A 17,069-nucleotide genomic window follows, 5' to 3' on the forward strand; every position below is an offset into this window, starting at 1 on the left:
TAAGAAGCTCATGTCTGTAATAAAACACCATGGCCCCGAAAACTTTACTTTTAAGAAATTTTTAAGGTAAATTTTGGAACACAACTTTAAAATTCAAATACAGATTAAAAATCAATGACAGTTGAAAATTGAATGTCAATACCCGATGGACTTGAGGCGTTGATTGGCCTGTATATTCTGTAGGTGTTTCTGTATCAAGCTCAGTTGCAGTTTTACTGGCAGTTATATAGTTATATAAATTATTACAGCAGTGGGACTTGCTTAGTTATTTTGACACATAGTAGAATTATTAATAATGAACACATAGTAGATTTTATGCAAGTCACATGGGCTACTAATAGAGTAAGTTAATTTCAGATTTGATTTGTAAAATATTATGTGATGAATATTTAACATTACAAAAAAACGTAACTTTGTTAAATATTATTGAGTAATAAAAGAACTTACTAGTTGTTTCGGTAAGTGGAACTCGCAGTTGAGATTTTACCAAAACACATTTATGTCCAGGTAAACATTGCGCAGCATTTTTCATGTTATTTGGATTTCCAGGAACTCCCGAAATCAATATTTCATAACATTTTATGGCAGGAATTGGACCTTAATCCAAATCACAAAATTAAATAGGCAGTCATTTAAATAAAACAATTCCAGTTTAAAATAGGAAACAAATTTGTTTATTGAGCTTACTGAAAAAAATGACAATGCAGACACGCGAAAAACAAGGCTATATTAAATGTAAATTAAATGGTCACAAAAATTACAAATTTTATTTTACTGTGATACACTCGTGAAAAAAATTAAATAAAAAAATCAAACAGAAAAGATCTAAAAAATTTATGTATGTCGTCTAATGAAAAAATTTAGAAAATTCCATATTCAAAATCTTATTCACCATTTATTTCAATATTTATTTTGTTGGTTTCATTTATCATAAATCATTACTTTTAAAAATGTATTTTCATGGTCTATTCAAGCACTACACTCTCAATTATATCATACTGAGTCTAGTAAAGTCAAGTTCATTTATCAAGTTCATTTATCGAGTCTAGTAAAGTCAAGTATCGAGCAGCGACACCCAACGATCTAATACCAAATTGGAAGGTCGAGAAATTTAGTTTTTGTCGAGAGTATGTCTTTTATACTCTATAGAAAATTAATTATCTAATATATCTAATTAATTATTTAACCTGTTGTTGAAGACACTTCAGTAAATACATCTGTCAATAGTTGAGCTGAAACCGAAAAAAATAAATAAAAATAAAGATCTACGCATCTGTAATGTTTCATCTGGCAAAAGTCATACTAACTTCAAAATCGAGTTTGTGCAGTTAAAATTTAATGTTGTTGTTATCTGGAACACATTAGATAAATAAAATAAAATAAATGAGATATTTGATTTGAAATTTTTTTTGCTGAATCTTTCTATACAACAAAAAGAATGCCACATTTAATGTATCTGAATGCATTGTCATGAATAAGTCATAATTAACAAAAAAAACTATAATCGTGTCATTGTATACTTATTTGATTACCTAAATTCCATTTCTTAAATTTTAAACTGTATAAATGTGTGGAAACCATTTATCTAAATGGGCCCAAAGATAAATAAATCTTGATAAATGTATATACATGAAATTTACTATTATTGCAAAATAACTTGGAATTATTCTTTCCCCCAAAACATGCTGAAATAAAGATGAAATCATACTATTAAATTTACGTAATTCAAGAGGAACGATTTACCTGCAGCTGTAGTTGCACTCGGTGACATTGCAATCGATATTGCCGCTGTCAGATAAATCAGAAAATACATTTTGTCAAATTTCATCAATTATAAAAATCTGTTTCCGTGGAACAGCCTTTTTTTCTATGGTAGACTATGAATAACTTTGAGGTGGTATAGTAATTTTTTTAACAGATTTCTAGTCATTATCTAATAACTGTTTGTTCTTGATAACATTTTTGCTGATATTAAATGTATCAAATATATCAAAATCGCACAACATATAACAATAGAATTTTATACACAACATATTTTGTATTTAGAAGTGATGTTGCTTGCTCAATTCAAGAGATTTGAATTGAGCCCTTGGTATGGTATAACAAATACGGTATTTATAAAAAAAAAAGTTGTGAGATATCGACACTTGCACTGAAGAGACGAATAAAATGTTTTTATGCTAGATTATGGTAAATATTACAAAAGAATAATTACCAGTGGAGTATGTTGGAGCATTTATATCAGATGAAAGTGTTGAGTTATTTACATATGTGTCTGATGAAGGTGTTGTTGGCTTATCTGCATCTGTATCAGATGAAAAAAAATGTTCTGAGTTCAACTTTGAACACTGAAGAGACCACTAAAAGGTTTTATGCTAGATTATGGTAAATATTAAAAAAGAATATTTACCAGTGGAGTCTGTTGAAGCATCTGTATCAGATGAAAGTGTTGAGTTATTTACATATGTGTCCAATGAAGGTGTTGTGGGCTTATCTCCATCTGTAGCAGATGAAAATGTTCTGAGTTTAACTTTGATAAAAATGAAATTTATCATGGGTACCAGTTTTATTTGTACAAGGTGGGAATATTAGCACTTTAGGAACATGACAAACTACACCTGACCAGTTTCAAATCCATTTGAAAACTATACTACTGTTACAATTTACAACCACTTAATGCTGAGTGGCTTTTAATAAATATAAAAAGCAACAGCCACACCCAACTTATTCAACTTTTTTAATTCGTAAAAGTGGGTTCATAATATATGTCATTGAAAATCTATTGATCTCTTCTCCAGTATTTATTAATAGAACAAACCACACAGGCATTCTATACCTCTTATTATAAAGAAACATTGTACAACAATATTTGCAACAAAACTTCCATACTATAACAAGGTTAGACAAAAAATCTTGACAAAAGCAGCAGTAGTACATTCCAATATATTGGATAAAAACCAACTACAAAATGTCATATTAATCCTTCAACAATAAAAATGAGTTTAATAATGAATTAAAAAAGCATCCAATTTTGACAATCCCCAGCGAAAAAAATGAACAGAATATAAATACACATATTTTCTCATAAATGACATATCTGTTTATTCATGGTTATATATGTGCACCAGATAGTTGCAACAGAAAATAAATCATAAAATAACCTGTGTTTAAGAGCATCTTAGTTGCAACATCTGTCATTAGTTGAACTGAAATAATATAAAAAATATAAATACATAAAGATACCTTCCATCTCTCCAAGGTCAGACTTCATCATACAAGTATAAAAATTTAATTTGTGTATACATGATAAAAAAAACTTTTAAGCTGCCCAGTACAGATGAATGCAGTTTGATAAATGCGTGATATGAAATACAACAAGTATGGAAAAGCTTTCCTAGCAAATGTTTTTATATACCAGTAAGACAAAATAAAAATAATATATATTCTAACATGTTTCATTTGATCTTTAAATTTCCTTTCAAACTATTATCAAAATATGTTGTATAAAAATATCAAAACAATGGAATACATACAATGAAATACTGAGTAAAATTATAGGAAAAAAACTTACTTTATTGGAAAAGATACTATTGGATTTGAGGTAATTTAAAAACATTTTTACAATTTACCTGTTGCAGTAGTTGCACTTGCTGATATTGCAACAGATATTCCCACTGAAAAATAAATCAAATTCAGCATAACCAGCCTTAGCCTTAGTATTTTTTTTATTTGGATTCACAGCAGCACATGAACAAAAATGTTACAAAGATATTTAATATAAACTAATCTCAAAGTTAAATAATAAAGAGGTTCACTGTTTGTTCATGGTAATATTCTTGCTGTCATAAAATTGTTTAGTTTTGTCAGGACTCTAATAGGATCTGGGCACTTTTATTTAGGTAAAAAACTTTGATGCTGAACGTTTCAAAACATTATTACCAGTACTATATCCTGGTGCATCTGTAGCAAATGAAGGTGTTGCTGGTGGACCTGTAATTGAAACAGAACTGAACCAATTCTAGTAAGTTTGATTTGTGGAAAAAAATAACAGGATATGTTTCTTTTGGATTGCATAGACCAAGCAAGACTGTCCAAGTGGATTAAAAACTTAGCAAAAACAGATAACTTTTTTCTACTACTTTAAATTGATTGCCGCAATTTATTTGTTTTATTCAAGTTGTGACAATGCATGTAATTGGTATTTTAGTGTATATTGAAAAATTGAAAAATTAAAATATATTAAAAAATACTATTTTCAGGAGGCTGTAATGCAGGAGTGGGCCATTATTTTATCTTACAGGCCATATCGTGGCTACAAAAGTTAGTCGAGGGCCACACATTAAATGAGCTTGTGGATATGGTATGATAAGAGAACAATATAGATTAGATAGGGTCTTCTCGCTAAACATTTCTTTCATTCCTGTATCAAAAAGGTCAATAATGTTTGTGGATAATAAAACTCTTTTTTTTTTTATTTCAGATGGATAGAAAACTATTGCCAATGATTGCTATCGTGGGCCGCACAAAAAATCGTCTCTGGCCATATGCGGCCCGTGAGTTGTGTTTTGCCCACCCCTGCTGTAATGCATGCAGCACATGCAGCATGCTTTGCACATACAGCCAGGTTTAGACCAAATAATTTGAATGTACAATACTAAAACAACTTTGGGATTTCAAAACATTTGATAACCTGCTGTTTTTGCAGCTCACTATTCTGTTTTTGATTTAATTCTAAATTGAAATATTTAAAATATTTTCAACTTTTTCAGTATATTTCTATATTTCATATAGATTATTTAGTTATTTTAAATAAGATTTTTTGGAAATATTTTTTATCAAAAATTATAAAGATTAGATTTTTTCAGTAATCCATGTATCCTATTACTGACATTTTAGCAAACATCAACACAGAACTGAATCACAATAGTTTATATATTGTATCAGACATGTACCATAACATACTGCAAAATTACCTGTTGTTGACAACATATTTGTAACTTCTGTCAGCAATTGTACTGAAATGCAAACCAATATAATAAGTTGAAAATATTAAATAAATTTGATTCTCCTACCTACACACAATGTCACAAATGTAATATGTACTTTAATACAGAGTACAAATCCAATTAACTATACAGAATTTTAATAATTTGCGAAATTATTTGGTATTTCAAAACACGACCCTACCTCCCATCTTCTCCCACTGGCTTCATCCTCGCCCCCCATATCCTCCCCTAACGAGCATGCTAAAAATGTCCTGGTGAGATGACGCATGTGAACAGTTCAATATTTCAAATTCTCTATTTATAATACATTCCAACTTTTTTATATTCACTTTTCACATTACACACAACAAATTTACCTGCAGTTGCTGTTGCAGTTGGCGTGTTTACAACCGATGGTCTCGCTGAAAGATATGCAGACAACATACAAATAATTTACTTGAATACTAAAAACATCTCCAGAAATAAATATAAGAGAAAGATAATTTTAGGATTCAAGAAATCGCATTTTAGAAATCAAGAAAATATCGCAATACTGATGAAACTCATTTAATATACTATTTTATGATATAACACTTGAAGGAAATTTTTAATTTGGATATTTTAGGCCATGTTTGCGATAAGTGTTAGAGGTAGCATATTATCTAGTTAAAACATGAACTTATAATCCCAATATTTATTTATGAGTGTATTAAATTGACAATGACTTACAAATCTTTCCAAGAAAGTTTCAAATTCAAGTTGTAACAAAATTTATAAAAAAATTATAAACCCAAAGGCTTATCAAAAATCTTTATAAACATGAGTTATATGATTGAATGAAAAACTTGTCTTTAAACATTTCATTTATTTCCAAAAAATAGTTTTAGACACCAAAGAACATATATGACATTCATTTGACTTAGATTAGATCAAAATATTAAATATAAATGATCTAAAGAATTACCAGCACGGAATGTTGTTCCTTCAGCAGTGGTTGGTGATGCTGTCGTTGGTAGATCTATAATGAACAATAATTTCTCAAAATATCTATTAGATTTCATCTGAATATGTTTTCAATTTAGTTTCACAGACATATAAACCTTGAAATTCTAATTTTCATCATTATTTCATTTTTGCAACGTATCACAGTTACAAGTATTTATTGCTCAACAAAGAAACAAGATTTAAATATTGTTTCAGACATGTACCATAACATACTGCAAAATTACCTGTTGTTGACAACATATTTGTTGACACTTCTGTCAGCAGTTGTACTGAAATACAAACTAATATAATAAGATGAAAATATTAAATAAAATTGATTCTCCTACCCACACGATGTCACAAATGGAATATGTATCCTAATACAGAGTACACATCAAATTAAATATACAGAATATTAATAATTTGTGTTAATATTTGGTATTTCAAAACACAGGCCCGAACAAGGAAGCAGCGAGCAAATTTTAGTAGGGTTGGAATACTGAAATAAAAGGAGTGCACCAAAAGCGCAACTTGTGACCAGATGAGGCAACCTCGCTTTTATAGAGCTAAAAATTGGATTTTTTTTGCTTGGCTCCCTTTGCCAGATAGCATTGGGAGTTTTATTTTGCATGTCCTCTTTCCCTCCATATTGCATTGTTTGCTTTTCATTTCTCATAAATAAGCTAGCTATTGGGTAGCTGTCGGAATGAAATGAATGCAATAGCATTCTCTAAGAAAAAATATCAAACAAAGGGTAGAACACTCAAGAGTAAACAAAAATTTAAGGGGGGTCACAACTCTATATGCCACCTTCTCCCGCTGGCTGAATCCTCGCCCTCCCATATCCCCCCCCCCCCCCTCCCATGCCCTGCGAGCATGCTGGAAATGTCTTAGTGAGATGACTCATGTGAACAGTTCAATATTTCAAATTCTTTATTAATAATAAATACATTCCAACTTTTTTATATTCGCTTTTCACATTACACACAACAAATTTACCTGCAGTTGCTGTTGCAGTTGGCGTGTTTACAACCGATGGTCTCACTGAAAGATATGCAGACAACATACAAATAATTTACATGAATACTAAAAACATCTACAGAAATATTGCATTATTGATGAAACTAATTTCACATACTATCCTCTGATATAACACTTGATTGAAATTTTTAATTTGGATATATTAGGCCATGTTTGCGAGAAGAGTTAGAGGTAGCATATTATCTAGTTAAAACATAAACTTATAATCCCAATATTTATTTATGAGTGTATTAAATTGACATAACTTACAAATCTTTCCAAGTACCGATAAGTTTTAGATTCAAGTTGTAACGAAATTTTCAAGAAATTATAAACCTTGAATATTGAAAGCTGTTCTAAATATTTTAGCAGTTTTTTGATTTTTTCAACATTTATGCTATCTTCAGAAATGAATATATATAGAGAGAAAGAGAATTTTACGATTCAAACAAGAAAATATTGTATTACTGATAAAACTAATTTTACAAACGGTACTATAATGTAACATAACACTTGATTGACATTTATAATTGGGATATTTTAGACCACGTTTATGAGAAGAGTTAGAGGTAGCATATTATCTAGTTGAAACGTGAACTTATAATCCCAATATTTATATATGAGTGTAATAAATTGATAATACCTTAGAAATCTTTCCAAGTAAGTTTTTAATTCCAGTTGTAACAAAATTAATAAAAAATCATGAGCCTACAGGCTCTCAAAAATCTTTATAAACTTGAGTTATATGATTGAATAAAAAACTTGTCTTATAACATTTCATTTTTTCCAAAAAATAATTTTAGACACCAAAGAACATATATGACATTCATTTGACTTAGGTTAGATCAAAATATTAAGTGTTTAAACGATGTAAAGAATTACCAGCACGGAATGTTGTTTTTTCAGCAGTGGTTGGTGATGCTGTCGTTGGTAGATCTATAATGAACAATAATTTCACAAAATATCTATTGGATTTCACCTGAATATGTTTTCAATTTAGTTTCACAGACACATAGTCCTTGAAATTCCAATTTTCATAATTTCCTTTTTGCAATGTATAACAGTAAAAAGTATTCATTGCTCAACAAAGAAACGAGAATATCGGTTGGAAACCGAATACTTATCGATCGATAGTTAGGGGATCCCCCAAAACAGAAACTGCAGTTTCGATTCATCCGCTCGTGTAACTTGCGCACTGCGCATCGCACACACACACTCGGCGGGTCTCAAAATTCTCTCGCTTTACAAAAATATAGATCACTTAATCAATAATTGATTGATAACTCGCTAATTATACGACATAATTCGCCCAAAATCAATAGGAATCTGGTCCGAGATAAGATGAATGCACATGCAAAATCTGGAGCAGATTCAATCTCGCTTTCGTGAGATATCGCGTGCATCTAACAGACACACAGACAGACAGACAGACAGACATACATACAAATACCTATCAATATACTTACCGATCTTAAGATCGATAAGTAACAAGGAGAATATATTTATAGTTTGTAATGGTTTTTAAAGCAAATAAAAAGGCTAGATTTCAAACATAAATTATTAAAACATTATAGGTGTCATTTACTGTTCTAATTGGGCTGTCATAAACAATTATTGATCACTGAGTTCTTGGTTATTTCTACATTCATTTACCGTAAGTGCCGTTAATAATGCCTGTGTTTTTTCATTTTTTAGCATACCTATTTTGTATACACCATGAAAACCTTTCAAATCATCATGTTCCATTCCTTCATATATAATTTGTAATTTTCCTTTGGTAGAAGTGTAAAAAGTTGGTGCAAGCAAACTATCTTGAATATTAGCAAGTAATTTCGAACCATCATAAATCTAATGAGCAAATTACAATATGGAATTATCCACTATACATAGAATTGTTCATTACATAACAGTAATATATCAATAACAATAATATAACTCGGATAAAGATTGAATGTGATAATTTCAACAAGTTTTCACCTTATATTGTTAGCAGAAAAATCATTAAAAATTGTAACAATTTATGTTAAACATTTTCTTTATTTATACAAAAAAGTCTATCTGCTGAAACAAAGTATTTATAAGTATGTACACAGCATTAGTAAAGAAATATATACAAATATATATAAAACTGTATACAAACAAATTCTGCAAAGTAGCAAATATGCTAGTAACCAAATGCAGTTGGTAAACTTGATCAGAGTTGGCAAAAATAATTTTATGATGAATAGTGGCAATATTCATTGAACTTTGTGGTATCTGAAATTCGGAACGCCAACTTTAAATGTCTTACCATCAAACTGTCTCCTTCACTGGGTGCATAAAACTCAAGCAAGGCAAATGAAACTTCTTTTCTTTTAACAGCACTCTCTATTGTCCAATTACATTTAATATGTCCCTTGAAGGGACGTTTGGGCCATCCTGGACTTTTCATAAATCTATCCTTTTCAGTAGCTCTAGCAGTGTAGCCGCATTCCCCTTAAAACAAAGAAAAATTCTAATTTGGAACTCGAAAACCTAATCACAAAATATATCTTATTATACAAAATGAAAGTACTCAGCTTATAAATACTATACAAAGTTTCAACATGAAATGAATGCAATAATGCATTCAGTAAACATATATTTATATTTGTTTTGCATAAACATGTATTGTGATACAAACTAAAAAATGTCACAAAATATAAAGTGTTCGTTAAGTGCTTGTTGACTGACTCTTGACAAGCCATACAAATACAATTTCACACTCACAATCATAAAAAAGTTGATGTAGCAATTAGCAAAGTTAGTGCATGTAATGTAGCTGTAATAAACCTCAATGTTACTACATTAAAATGCTATTTTATCATTGAAGTGCAAAATTTTAGATATTAACTAAAGAATCCAAACTAAACCATTTTCCTTTGCATACTGATAAAGAATTTATTCAAAACATAAAAGATCAATAAACCGGCAGTTCAGAACTACTTGTTTATTCTAGAATTATTAATGCCCGTAATTTACATGGTATAGGGAAAATATTTGAATATTTCCAATACCTTTAATTCCATTTCAAAGTTAGAAACAATCTGTTTCTCACACTTATTTCAAATATCATCCTATCATTTAGCTTATTTTTCTGTTGAAATAAACTGTACATGCGTAGCGTAAGTAAGTACAATTAGTAAAAAATAAATCTCCTATTAATTGATATGAGAAGTGTCTATTTAGTACAGGGGTGGCCAACCTTTCACATACCATGCGCCACGTTTTAAACATAATGTCTCAGATGCGCCGTAAATCTCTTCATTCTCTTGTATTCCCACGCCTAATGTCCACTTCTTGTTGAAATTATATAAATTTATAATACACACACATATATACACACATATATGTAGTTTTTACAACTTCACATGAATAGAAATTAGGCAAGGAAGTATAATAAAACGCAAACGCAAAAATTCGAGCAATTTAGGATAAACAGATTACGATTGATTACGAAACAGGGAACCATTGTGACGCCATGCTTCAAGTAAAAACTACAGCCTTCTTGAAAGTAGGAGAAAAACGCATTCTGTCTTATGAGCATTACGCAATAAAGCTGTTTTTAACAACGAAGAGAAAAAGGTACGATTAAGAAGCTTTTTGGCCTAGCGTCGCATGATTTTACTCCAGGCTTCTTCGAGATTAGTACTTGCGTCACAGCAAGCGATTTTACGATTCGCTTTTGTTGACAACGGTCATTTGAAGTTTGGATGAAAAAGGTGGTAATTAGGGGTCATTTTCAGCATGTTGTGGGTTGATTTATAATAAATTTTTTAGGCTTGGGCAATTCAACTGGTTGTTCAATGGTTATTGGGAGATATTTGGGGAGTCTGGGCAATGGAAAATCCATGTTTCAAGCTGATAAATGACGATTTTCTATTTTTCCAGAAGTTCTGAACTTTTTACTTCAGTAGGGAAAAAATTGTAAATTTTACTAACTTTTGCTAAAAGTTTTAGGTACAATCAAAAGTCACCATGTAAATCGCAAAAAAACGGCTTGGCGTGGAGAAGCCAAGTGCAATTAAAAATTTTGGCATGAAAAGGGTTAAAGATGCAATGCGCCACCTCTAATCATGCAATGCGCCACGTTTGGCGCATGCGCCATAGGTTGGCCACCCCTGATTTAGTAGGAAAAAAAGGAATAATTTTCGACAATTGTCATAAGTAAGTCTAACATTAGTGAATTTTTTATAATAAACTCTATGATGCAATTTTAAAAACTCAACAAAGACATTTCATTAAAAACATAACTCTCAATGTGTTAAAAATACAAATTTCGGACTGATACATACCAATAGGCAAGAAAGATTCATATACAAGTACAAATCCTGGTTGTCGAGCAATGATATTATATTTTACAGCTGTTAGATAATAATCAACTTCAACAACAAATCCATCTCTTTTCCCATTTATTATCTGTAGAGCCTTGGCTTTGTCCCAATTAACTTTAAATTTAGGTGCATCGAGTATCTGATTGTAAAAAACATTGAATAGACATGAATAGACAAAATACCAAAGATTAAATGAATTGCAATCTGAAAATGATCATCAAATTCTGACTTGAGTTATTACAATGGCCAAATACTAAAATGTGGGCAAAAATATACACATTGTTACCACATTATTTAAAGCTGATCTTGTATTCAACTATTCTAGGTTTGATAAAATTTGAATCAGTTTGCCCTAAATTTAGATCAATTATAAATATTCGAAAAGTTGTTGAGCTTAAAAATATATAAGTATTAGAAAAATACTTTAGATATATATTTCAAGTATAGAATAATTGACAAATAATTTATTAAGCCCATAACATAGACTTACAGTAAAGTTTCCATACTGAGGTTGAATATCAAATTCAATAAATCTGAATCTTATGCTAAGACCTCGGGCAGCACGAAATCTCCATCTGCAATTCGAGCTGTCTCGATCAGGTGATTGTAAAACATAAACTCTCCCTATATCCATCTTTCTGAGTGTTCGTTCACATGATTTGGGTCGCACTGTAAAAATAGTTGACAAACTATGTAATTTCTACAAATCGAAAATCCATTTTTTAATCCAAGATTTTTATTACCAACTGTTTGATAAACAGAGTATATTGATAAACATGTTAATTCAGGCTCCAATGTTTAATCTCGGCACATCAACTAAAAATTTAATGAGACTAGTGTTAGTCAGATTCAGTTAATTGCAAGGCATTGTAACATTGCAGTTATGTACTGCCTAAAACCAAAAATTGCCAAAATCCGAACATATTAATCCAAAAAAAAAACTATTTTGACTGCGAAACTGATCTGTGATTGCACAATGCTTTCATTTATTGCTTATTTTTATTGTTAATAATTCAAAATCATATGCTTTAATCATTATTAGTAAATTTGAAGAAGCTTGTAATAAATTTGCATAATCAATCACATATTTTTGACTAAACTATTGTTAGTACAACCAATTGCAGATGTGAACATACATAGTAAAGAGTCAATTTGGAGGAACATAATCAAATATGGACATGGCAAAAAACACCATAATTCAATACGAAAACTTAGTCCTAAAAAAGCGTAGATTCAACTCGAATTCCATGCCTTTGAATTCTATCCCATCCCTAACACCAACTAGGTAACTCATGTGCCTTTCAATCACTTTGGTACACATTTGCAACAATTTACCTCTGTATACCTGATTTGTGGATTTACAATTAAGTATTACTTACATGATGGTATTGAAAGTGCACTTGTTGTTTTGCCTATGGGAGTAGTTGTGAATTCTGAAACTGAAAATTACAAAATTAGCAAAACTTTTATGGTCTCAACTTTAAAATTGTTCTATTACCATTTACTCATTCCCATAAAAATAAACAAATCAAATCTGCACAATGATAAAATATTTAAACGTAATTTAATATTATAGTTGTAAACCACTGTAAAAATGGAAATGCTGATAGAGACTAAATTTGTTTATTTTTAATACAAATCACTTTATTTCCAAAGTTGGATGCAACTAATCACAAAATCTGTTTTTCATCAATCGATATTGTCTAATTAAATTGGATTGATAAGATCATTTTATTCATTTTATTCACAAATTTATCGAAAATTATATTAAATTGAACTAAAAACTTGAAATAGATATTAAGAAAACATTCAAGAATAACAATTAATAATGTCTAGAAGAAATTCACAACCAAAATGTCAGTTTTGCTATGTAATTTGATGCCTCCTCAGAACACACACAAAATAGAACACAATAAAATTGAGCCCATCTAATCTTCAGAAAATTATATATTCAGAACATGTCTACATTTTCTTTACTATTCTCAGCGAGCAGGGTCAGCCTGTATATTGAACAAATTATTTTATGAAAAAATTCATAAATCTACTGTATATATAAACAACTTACTGATTGCAGTAGTTTCGACCACAGTTGTTGGTTCTGCAAAATAAAAAAAGTTAGATTTGGTTTCAAAATATTTTGACCAAATTAAGCATAAATTGATTATACTGATGCACTTTTAATAAACAGCTAATGAGTTGAAGTACTTATCATAATAAATCTTAACTGAATGACAATGCTTAGTTACTCAGCTAAATAATAGGAAAGTGATCCAATTTCAAGATCTCAATTCCAATAATGTGAGAGCAACCAAAAATTCTGTACTTTGTTTTATATCAATCAAAGTGATAATATAAACCAGGAATAGCAAATCTTTTGCAATGAATGGATAAAAAATTATATTCTCATTTTAGAAATGAATGTGTCATAGATTTTAAACAACGTCTTAATCAACGGGCAACATGTCATTGCATGTTTTTCTCAAGTCTTATAATCCTTCGTTAGTAATATGTAGTTTTTAGTAATTTGTGTAGCTGTAGTATCAGGACTAGACTAGTCAACTTAACCATATTAAATTTACAGCCATCCAGCTCCATTGTTATTTTAGATTTCTGTAGTTGTTCATTCAAGTCTATAAAATTTTATTTTCGAAGCCCTATTGTATACTTGAAAATAATTTACTGCATGCATGTAGCATCTAGTTCTTGTATGCTCAAGTCAGAAACTTTGCAACAACATTGTTATCATAAAAGTTTACTTATTTTTTAGATAAAATTAGGGTAGGTTTATTATCACTTCTAATCAAATATAATGTCGTTATGATATTTGCATTGATTCGAGTCACAAAAAAACATGATGGGTCATTTTGTGACCACTGGTCGGTCAGTGGTTCGGCATCCCTGTTATGAACCAAAGTAACAACACATTAGTTTTTGTCATAAAGATTATATAATCTTATTATATTTAAAGAATTTATTATATTACCTTCACTTGTGGATATCATCATTGTGATGCCTTCTGGCAATCCTGGAAAATGAACTTAACTTGTGACAAACCATAGAATATGCTTTTATGGATTTTTTTAAAAGCAATAAATGACATAAGTGTCATTCCACCATGTTATAGCATCATAGGAAAATTATTAGGTCACAAAGCAAGACTTTGACCAGTTCCATGCTGAATCCTATTATGCCATAACAGACAATTACCTAAACATTTTCCTAACTAAACTAAACTAAATAATTTCATTGGAACTTCAAACTGCACAGTATTGAATGAACTCAATTTTACACATTTTGCCCATAGTTAACATATGCATAAAAATGCAAGATATGGCAAAGTTCATTAGTGGAGCAAATTATAAATATACAACAACATCAGAATACTTGATGGATATAAAAATTTGATACCAATTAGGTTTTTGCAATGTTATCTTAATTGTTCATAGTTTTTACTGGCAGACGTAGCTGATCACTTTTATAAATGATTCAAGAGTCTTGCTATATACTAACACAAATGTAGATCTGTAACATTTGTGTAGAGAGGAATCACAATACGCAAATGATTTACCGTAGATTCATATGAAATTAATTTCAAAGATCCGAAAGCAATTATTTGACAATCTTCAATGTTTATTTTTGAAGTCTTAAAAACTACATTTGAATAAAAATTTATAAAGAATTATAAACATACTTGTATAATATGTAGCTCTGAAGCCTCCAGTAGGCATTAATCCAAATGTGTTGTATGTAACCTTAATTACTCCTCCCACAGGTACAACATAGCTTACTCCAGGCAAAGAAGTGAAGTGATGAAATTGAATACCCTCGTCAGCACCATCTTTTACTAAAACCTACAAAACACAAATTTTATTGATTTTAAACCAAGTTATAGACAAGATAATATAACTAGCTGATAAAAAGAAATATTATCTTTTCACACTTTTGAATTTGGTAAATAACGAATAAAAAGTCAAATAAATATAAAATAAGAAAGTAGTTTTTCAAGTTGTGATAGCAGTATCATCAAATCATATAAAATATATTCATGATATTCTCAATTATTTACAAGGTATGAATAAGAAGTTTTTCTGATGCCAGAGGTTGTGTTGAAATTTGTACTTCCTATAGCCTGCTCTCAATGTGTTCCCTACTATTTAAAAAAAAGCTATGTCATCAAAGCACTTTTTGAGAACCAGTGTATCCTCAAAGAAGATTACAAGATATGTTATTACATTTTATGACTTAATACGATGGAGTAATAAACTGAACTTTTTTATTAATATTTATTTTGTGTAACACAAAATATAATCAAAAATAATAATCACCTCAATAAAATCACAACACTCGTTCACATCAATGTAAGAAAACTCAAGTTCTATTTCGAGACCCTCTGGTGCTCTGATGCTCCAGACGCACAGAATTCCACCACTAAATGTGCTTCGCCATAGAGGAAATTGCAACCTATTGGCACTGTCAGATGCTGTGAGACTTGTTTCACCACATTCTAAAAAAGATTTATTTGATACATAAAATTTAATGAAGTTGGAGTAAATATGAACGCTATGTTAGACTGCAATGCAATAGTTGGCATTAGAAATAACTTCCAAACTTTATCAACTACATGAACATCTTTGTTGCTTACCTTTTTGAGTCAATTTCTTTATATCATTCTTTGCATATAATTTAGTCATAATTTAGTATATTAGAGATTTATTATGAAACTTCAGCATATTACAAAAATACAACAAAATTTAGAATATGAAAGTACTTTTGAAATACTATCTGATTTATGACCATTTTACAAGGTTCAGTTCAGAGTAAAAATTCTTTTCCACAAACTTAAAATTCTTTACTTACCTGGTGATTGTGTTGTCGTTTGAACAGGCAAAGTGGTCGTCTCTGTATGCAAGTAACAGATAATAAGGACATAAAACAGTGATCAGGATTTTATTGATATTTGTCAGATTTTACTTTGTTATCAAAATGTCCGATGAGTTTTAGTATAGCTGCAGTAATGAAAAATTTGTCTTGAAAAGGCTGATGAAATTAAGGTAATATTAACTATCAGCACTTTTGAACAGCAGGTGGTTAAATGTTTGCGAAAGCACTTTCGAAATAAATATCACACATTTTTTAATTGTGAGGTACCATATAGAAAAACAATTTATCAGGTATCAGTAAAATGAACAATAGATACACACTTATGGTGGTTGTCTGTTCCTCTGCCATAGAAATAGTACTGGCAACACCTAAAAAAATTGAAGTAATTCAGAATATATACAGAGAATCGGAAATGGCACAAAATCATATTTTGAAAAATGAAAATGTGGAAATTCATTAGTTGAACATGACCTAATTTAAAATGTATACAATATTCCATATTTGAAAACATTTTTTAAGAATGCATTTGGAGTAGGTAAATATCAAAAGTGTTTAAGAAATCTAGGCTTTTTCAGAGGTATGTATGTATGTATATAAGAAACTGAAACAAATATTATTTTTGGGGACTCACTTTGAATAGTAGATAAAATAGAAGACACAGGTATTGTACCTGTTACAACTGATGGTACATCTAAAAAAAATATAAACATTAATCTGTTGGAAATATATTCCGATAAATGCTATATTTTAAGTGACTGGCTTATGAGGCAACATAAAACATCAATTTTGACTGGTTTTGTGTAGATAAGCAAAAAGTGCAGCAATCTACATTTTTAAAACACCTACA

At 29.9% G+C, this 17,069-nt stretch overlaps 1 protein-coding gene across 20 annotated transcripts in view; it reads right to left on the reverse strand.

Annotated features, from left to right (window-relative positions):
• LOC120343914 (uncharacterized) overlaps window positions 1–17,069 on the reverse strand; it is a 77,676-nt gene that overhangs the window by 51,754 nt on the left and 8,853 nt on the right. For 17 of the 20 annotated variants that reach the window (XM_039412938.2, XM_039412935.2, XM_078112339.1 and 14 more), the window contains 26 exons: window positions 16,854–16,913; window positions 16,543–16,590; window positions 16,199–16,240; window positions 15,667–15,845; window positions 15,033–15,192; window positions 14,325–14,366; window positions 13,407–13,439; window positions 12,721–12,780; window positions 11,832–12,010; window positions 11,303–11,480; window positions 9,280–9,464; window positions 8,690–8,837; window positions 7,872–7,925; window positions 6,969–7,013; window positions 6,215–6,271; window positions 5,950–6,003; window positions 5,363–5,407; window positions 4,974–5,015; window positions 3,940–3,990; window positions 3,630–3,674; window positions 3,162–3,206; window positions 2,411–2,500; window positions 2,216–2,305; window positions 1,744–1,788; window positions 1,188–1,232; window positions 448–597 (listed from right to left, as the gene is read on the reverse strand). In XM_039412938.2, the coding sequence (XP_039268872.2) occupies window positions 448–597; window positions 1,188–1,232; window positions 1,744–1,788; window positions 2,216–2,305; window positions 2,411–2,500; window positions 3,162–3,206; window positions 3,630–3,674; window positions 3,940–3,990; window positions 4,974–5,015; window positions 5,363–5,407; window positions 5,950–6,003; window positions 6,215–6,271; window positions 6,969–7,013; window positions 7,872–7,925; window positions 8,690–8,837; window positions 9,280–9,464; window positions 11,303–11,480; window positions 11,832–12,010; window positions 12,721–12,780; window positions 13,407–13,439; window positions 14,325–14,366; window positions 15,033–15,192; window positions 15,667–15,845; window positions 16,199–16,240; window positions 16,543–16,590; window positions 16,854–16,913 (2,172 nt within the window). The remainder of the gene's footprint in view (window positions 1–447; window positions 598–1,187; window positions 1,233–1,743; window positions 1,789–2,215; window positions 2,306–2,410; window positions 2,501–3,161; window positions 3,207–3,629; window positions 3,675–3,939; window positions 3,991–4,973; window positions 5,016–5,362; window positions 5,408–5,949; window positions 6,004–6,214; window positions 6,272–6,968; window positions 7,014–7,871; window positions 7,926–8,689; window positions 8,838–9,279; window positions 9,465–11,302; window positions 11,481–11,831; window positions 12,011–12,720; window positions 12,781–13,406; window positions 13,440–14,324; window positions 14,367–15,032; window positions 15,193–15,666; window positions 15,846–16,198; window positions 16,241–16,542; window positions 16,591–16,853; window positions 16,914–17,069) is intronic. The other 3 variants (XM_078112336.1, XM_078112346.1, XM_078112347.1) reach the window with 3 other exon arrangements.

This window comes from Styela clava, chromosome 5, assembly GCF_964204865.1.
Source record: "Styela clava chromosome 5, kaStyClav1.hap1.2, whole genome shotgun sequence".
In the NCBI taxonomy this organism is placed as follows: Eukaryota; Metazoa; Chordata; class Ascidiacea; order Stolidobranchia; family Styelidae; genus Styela; species Styela clava.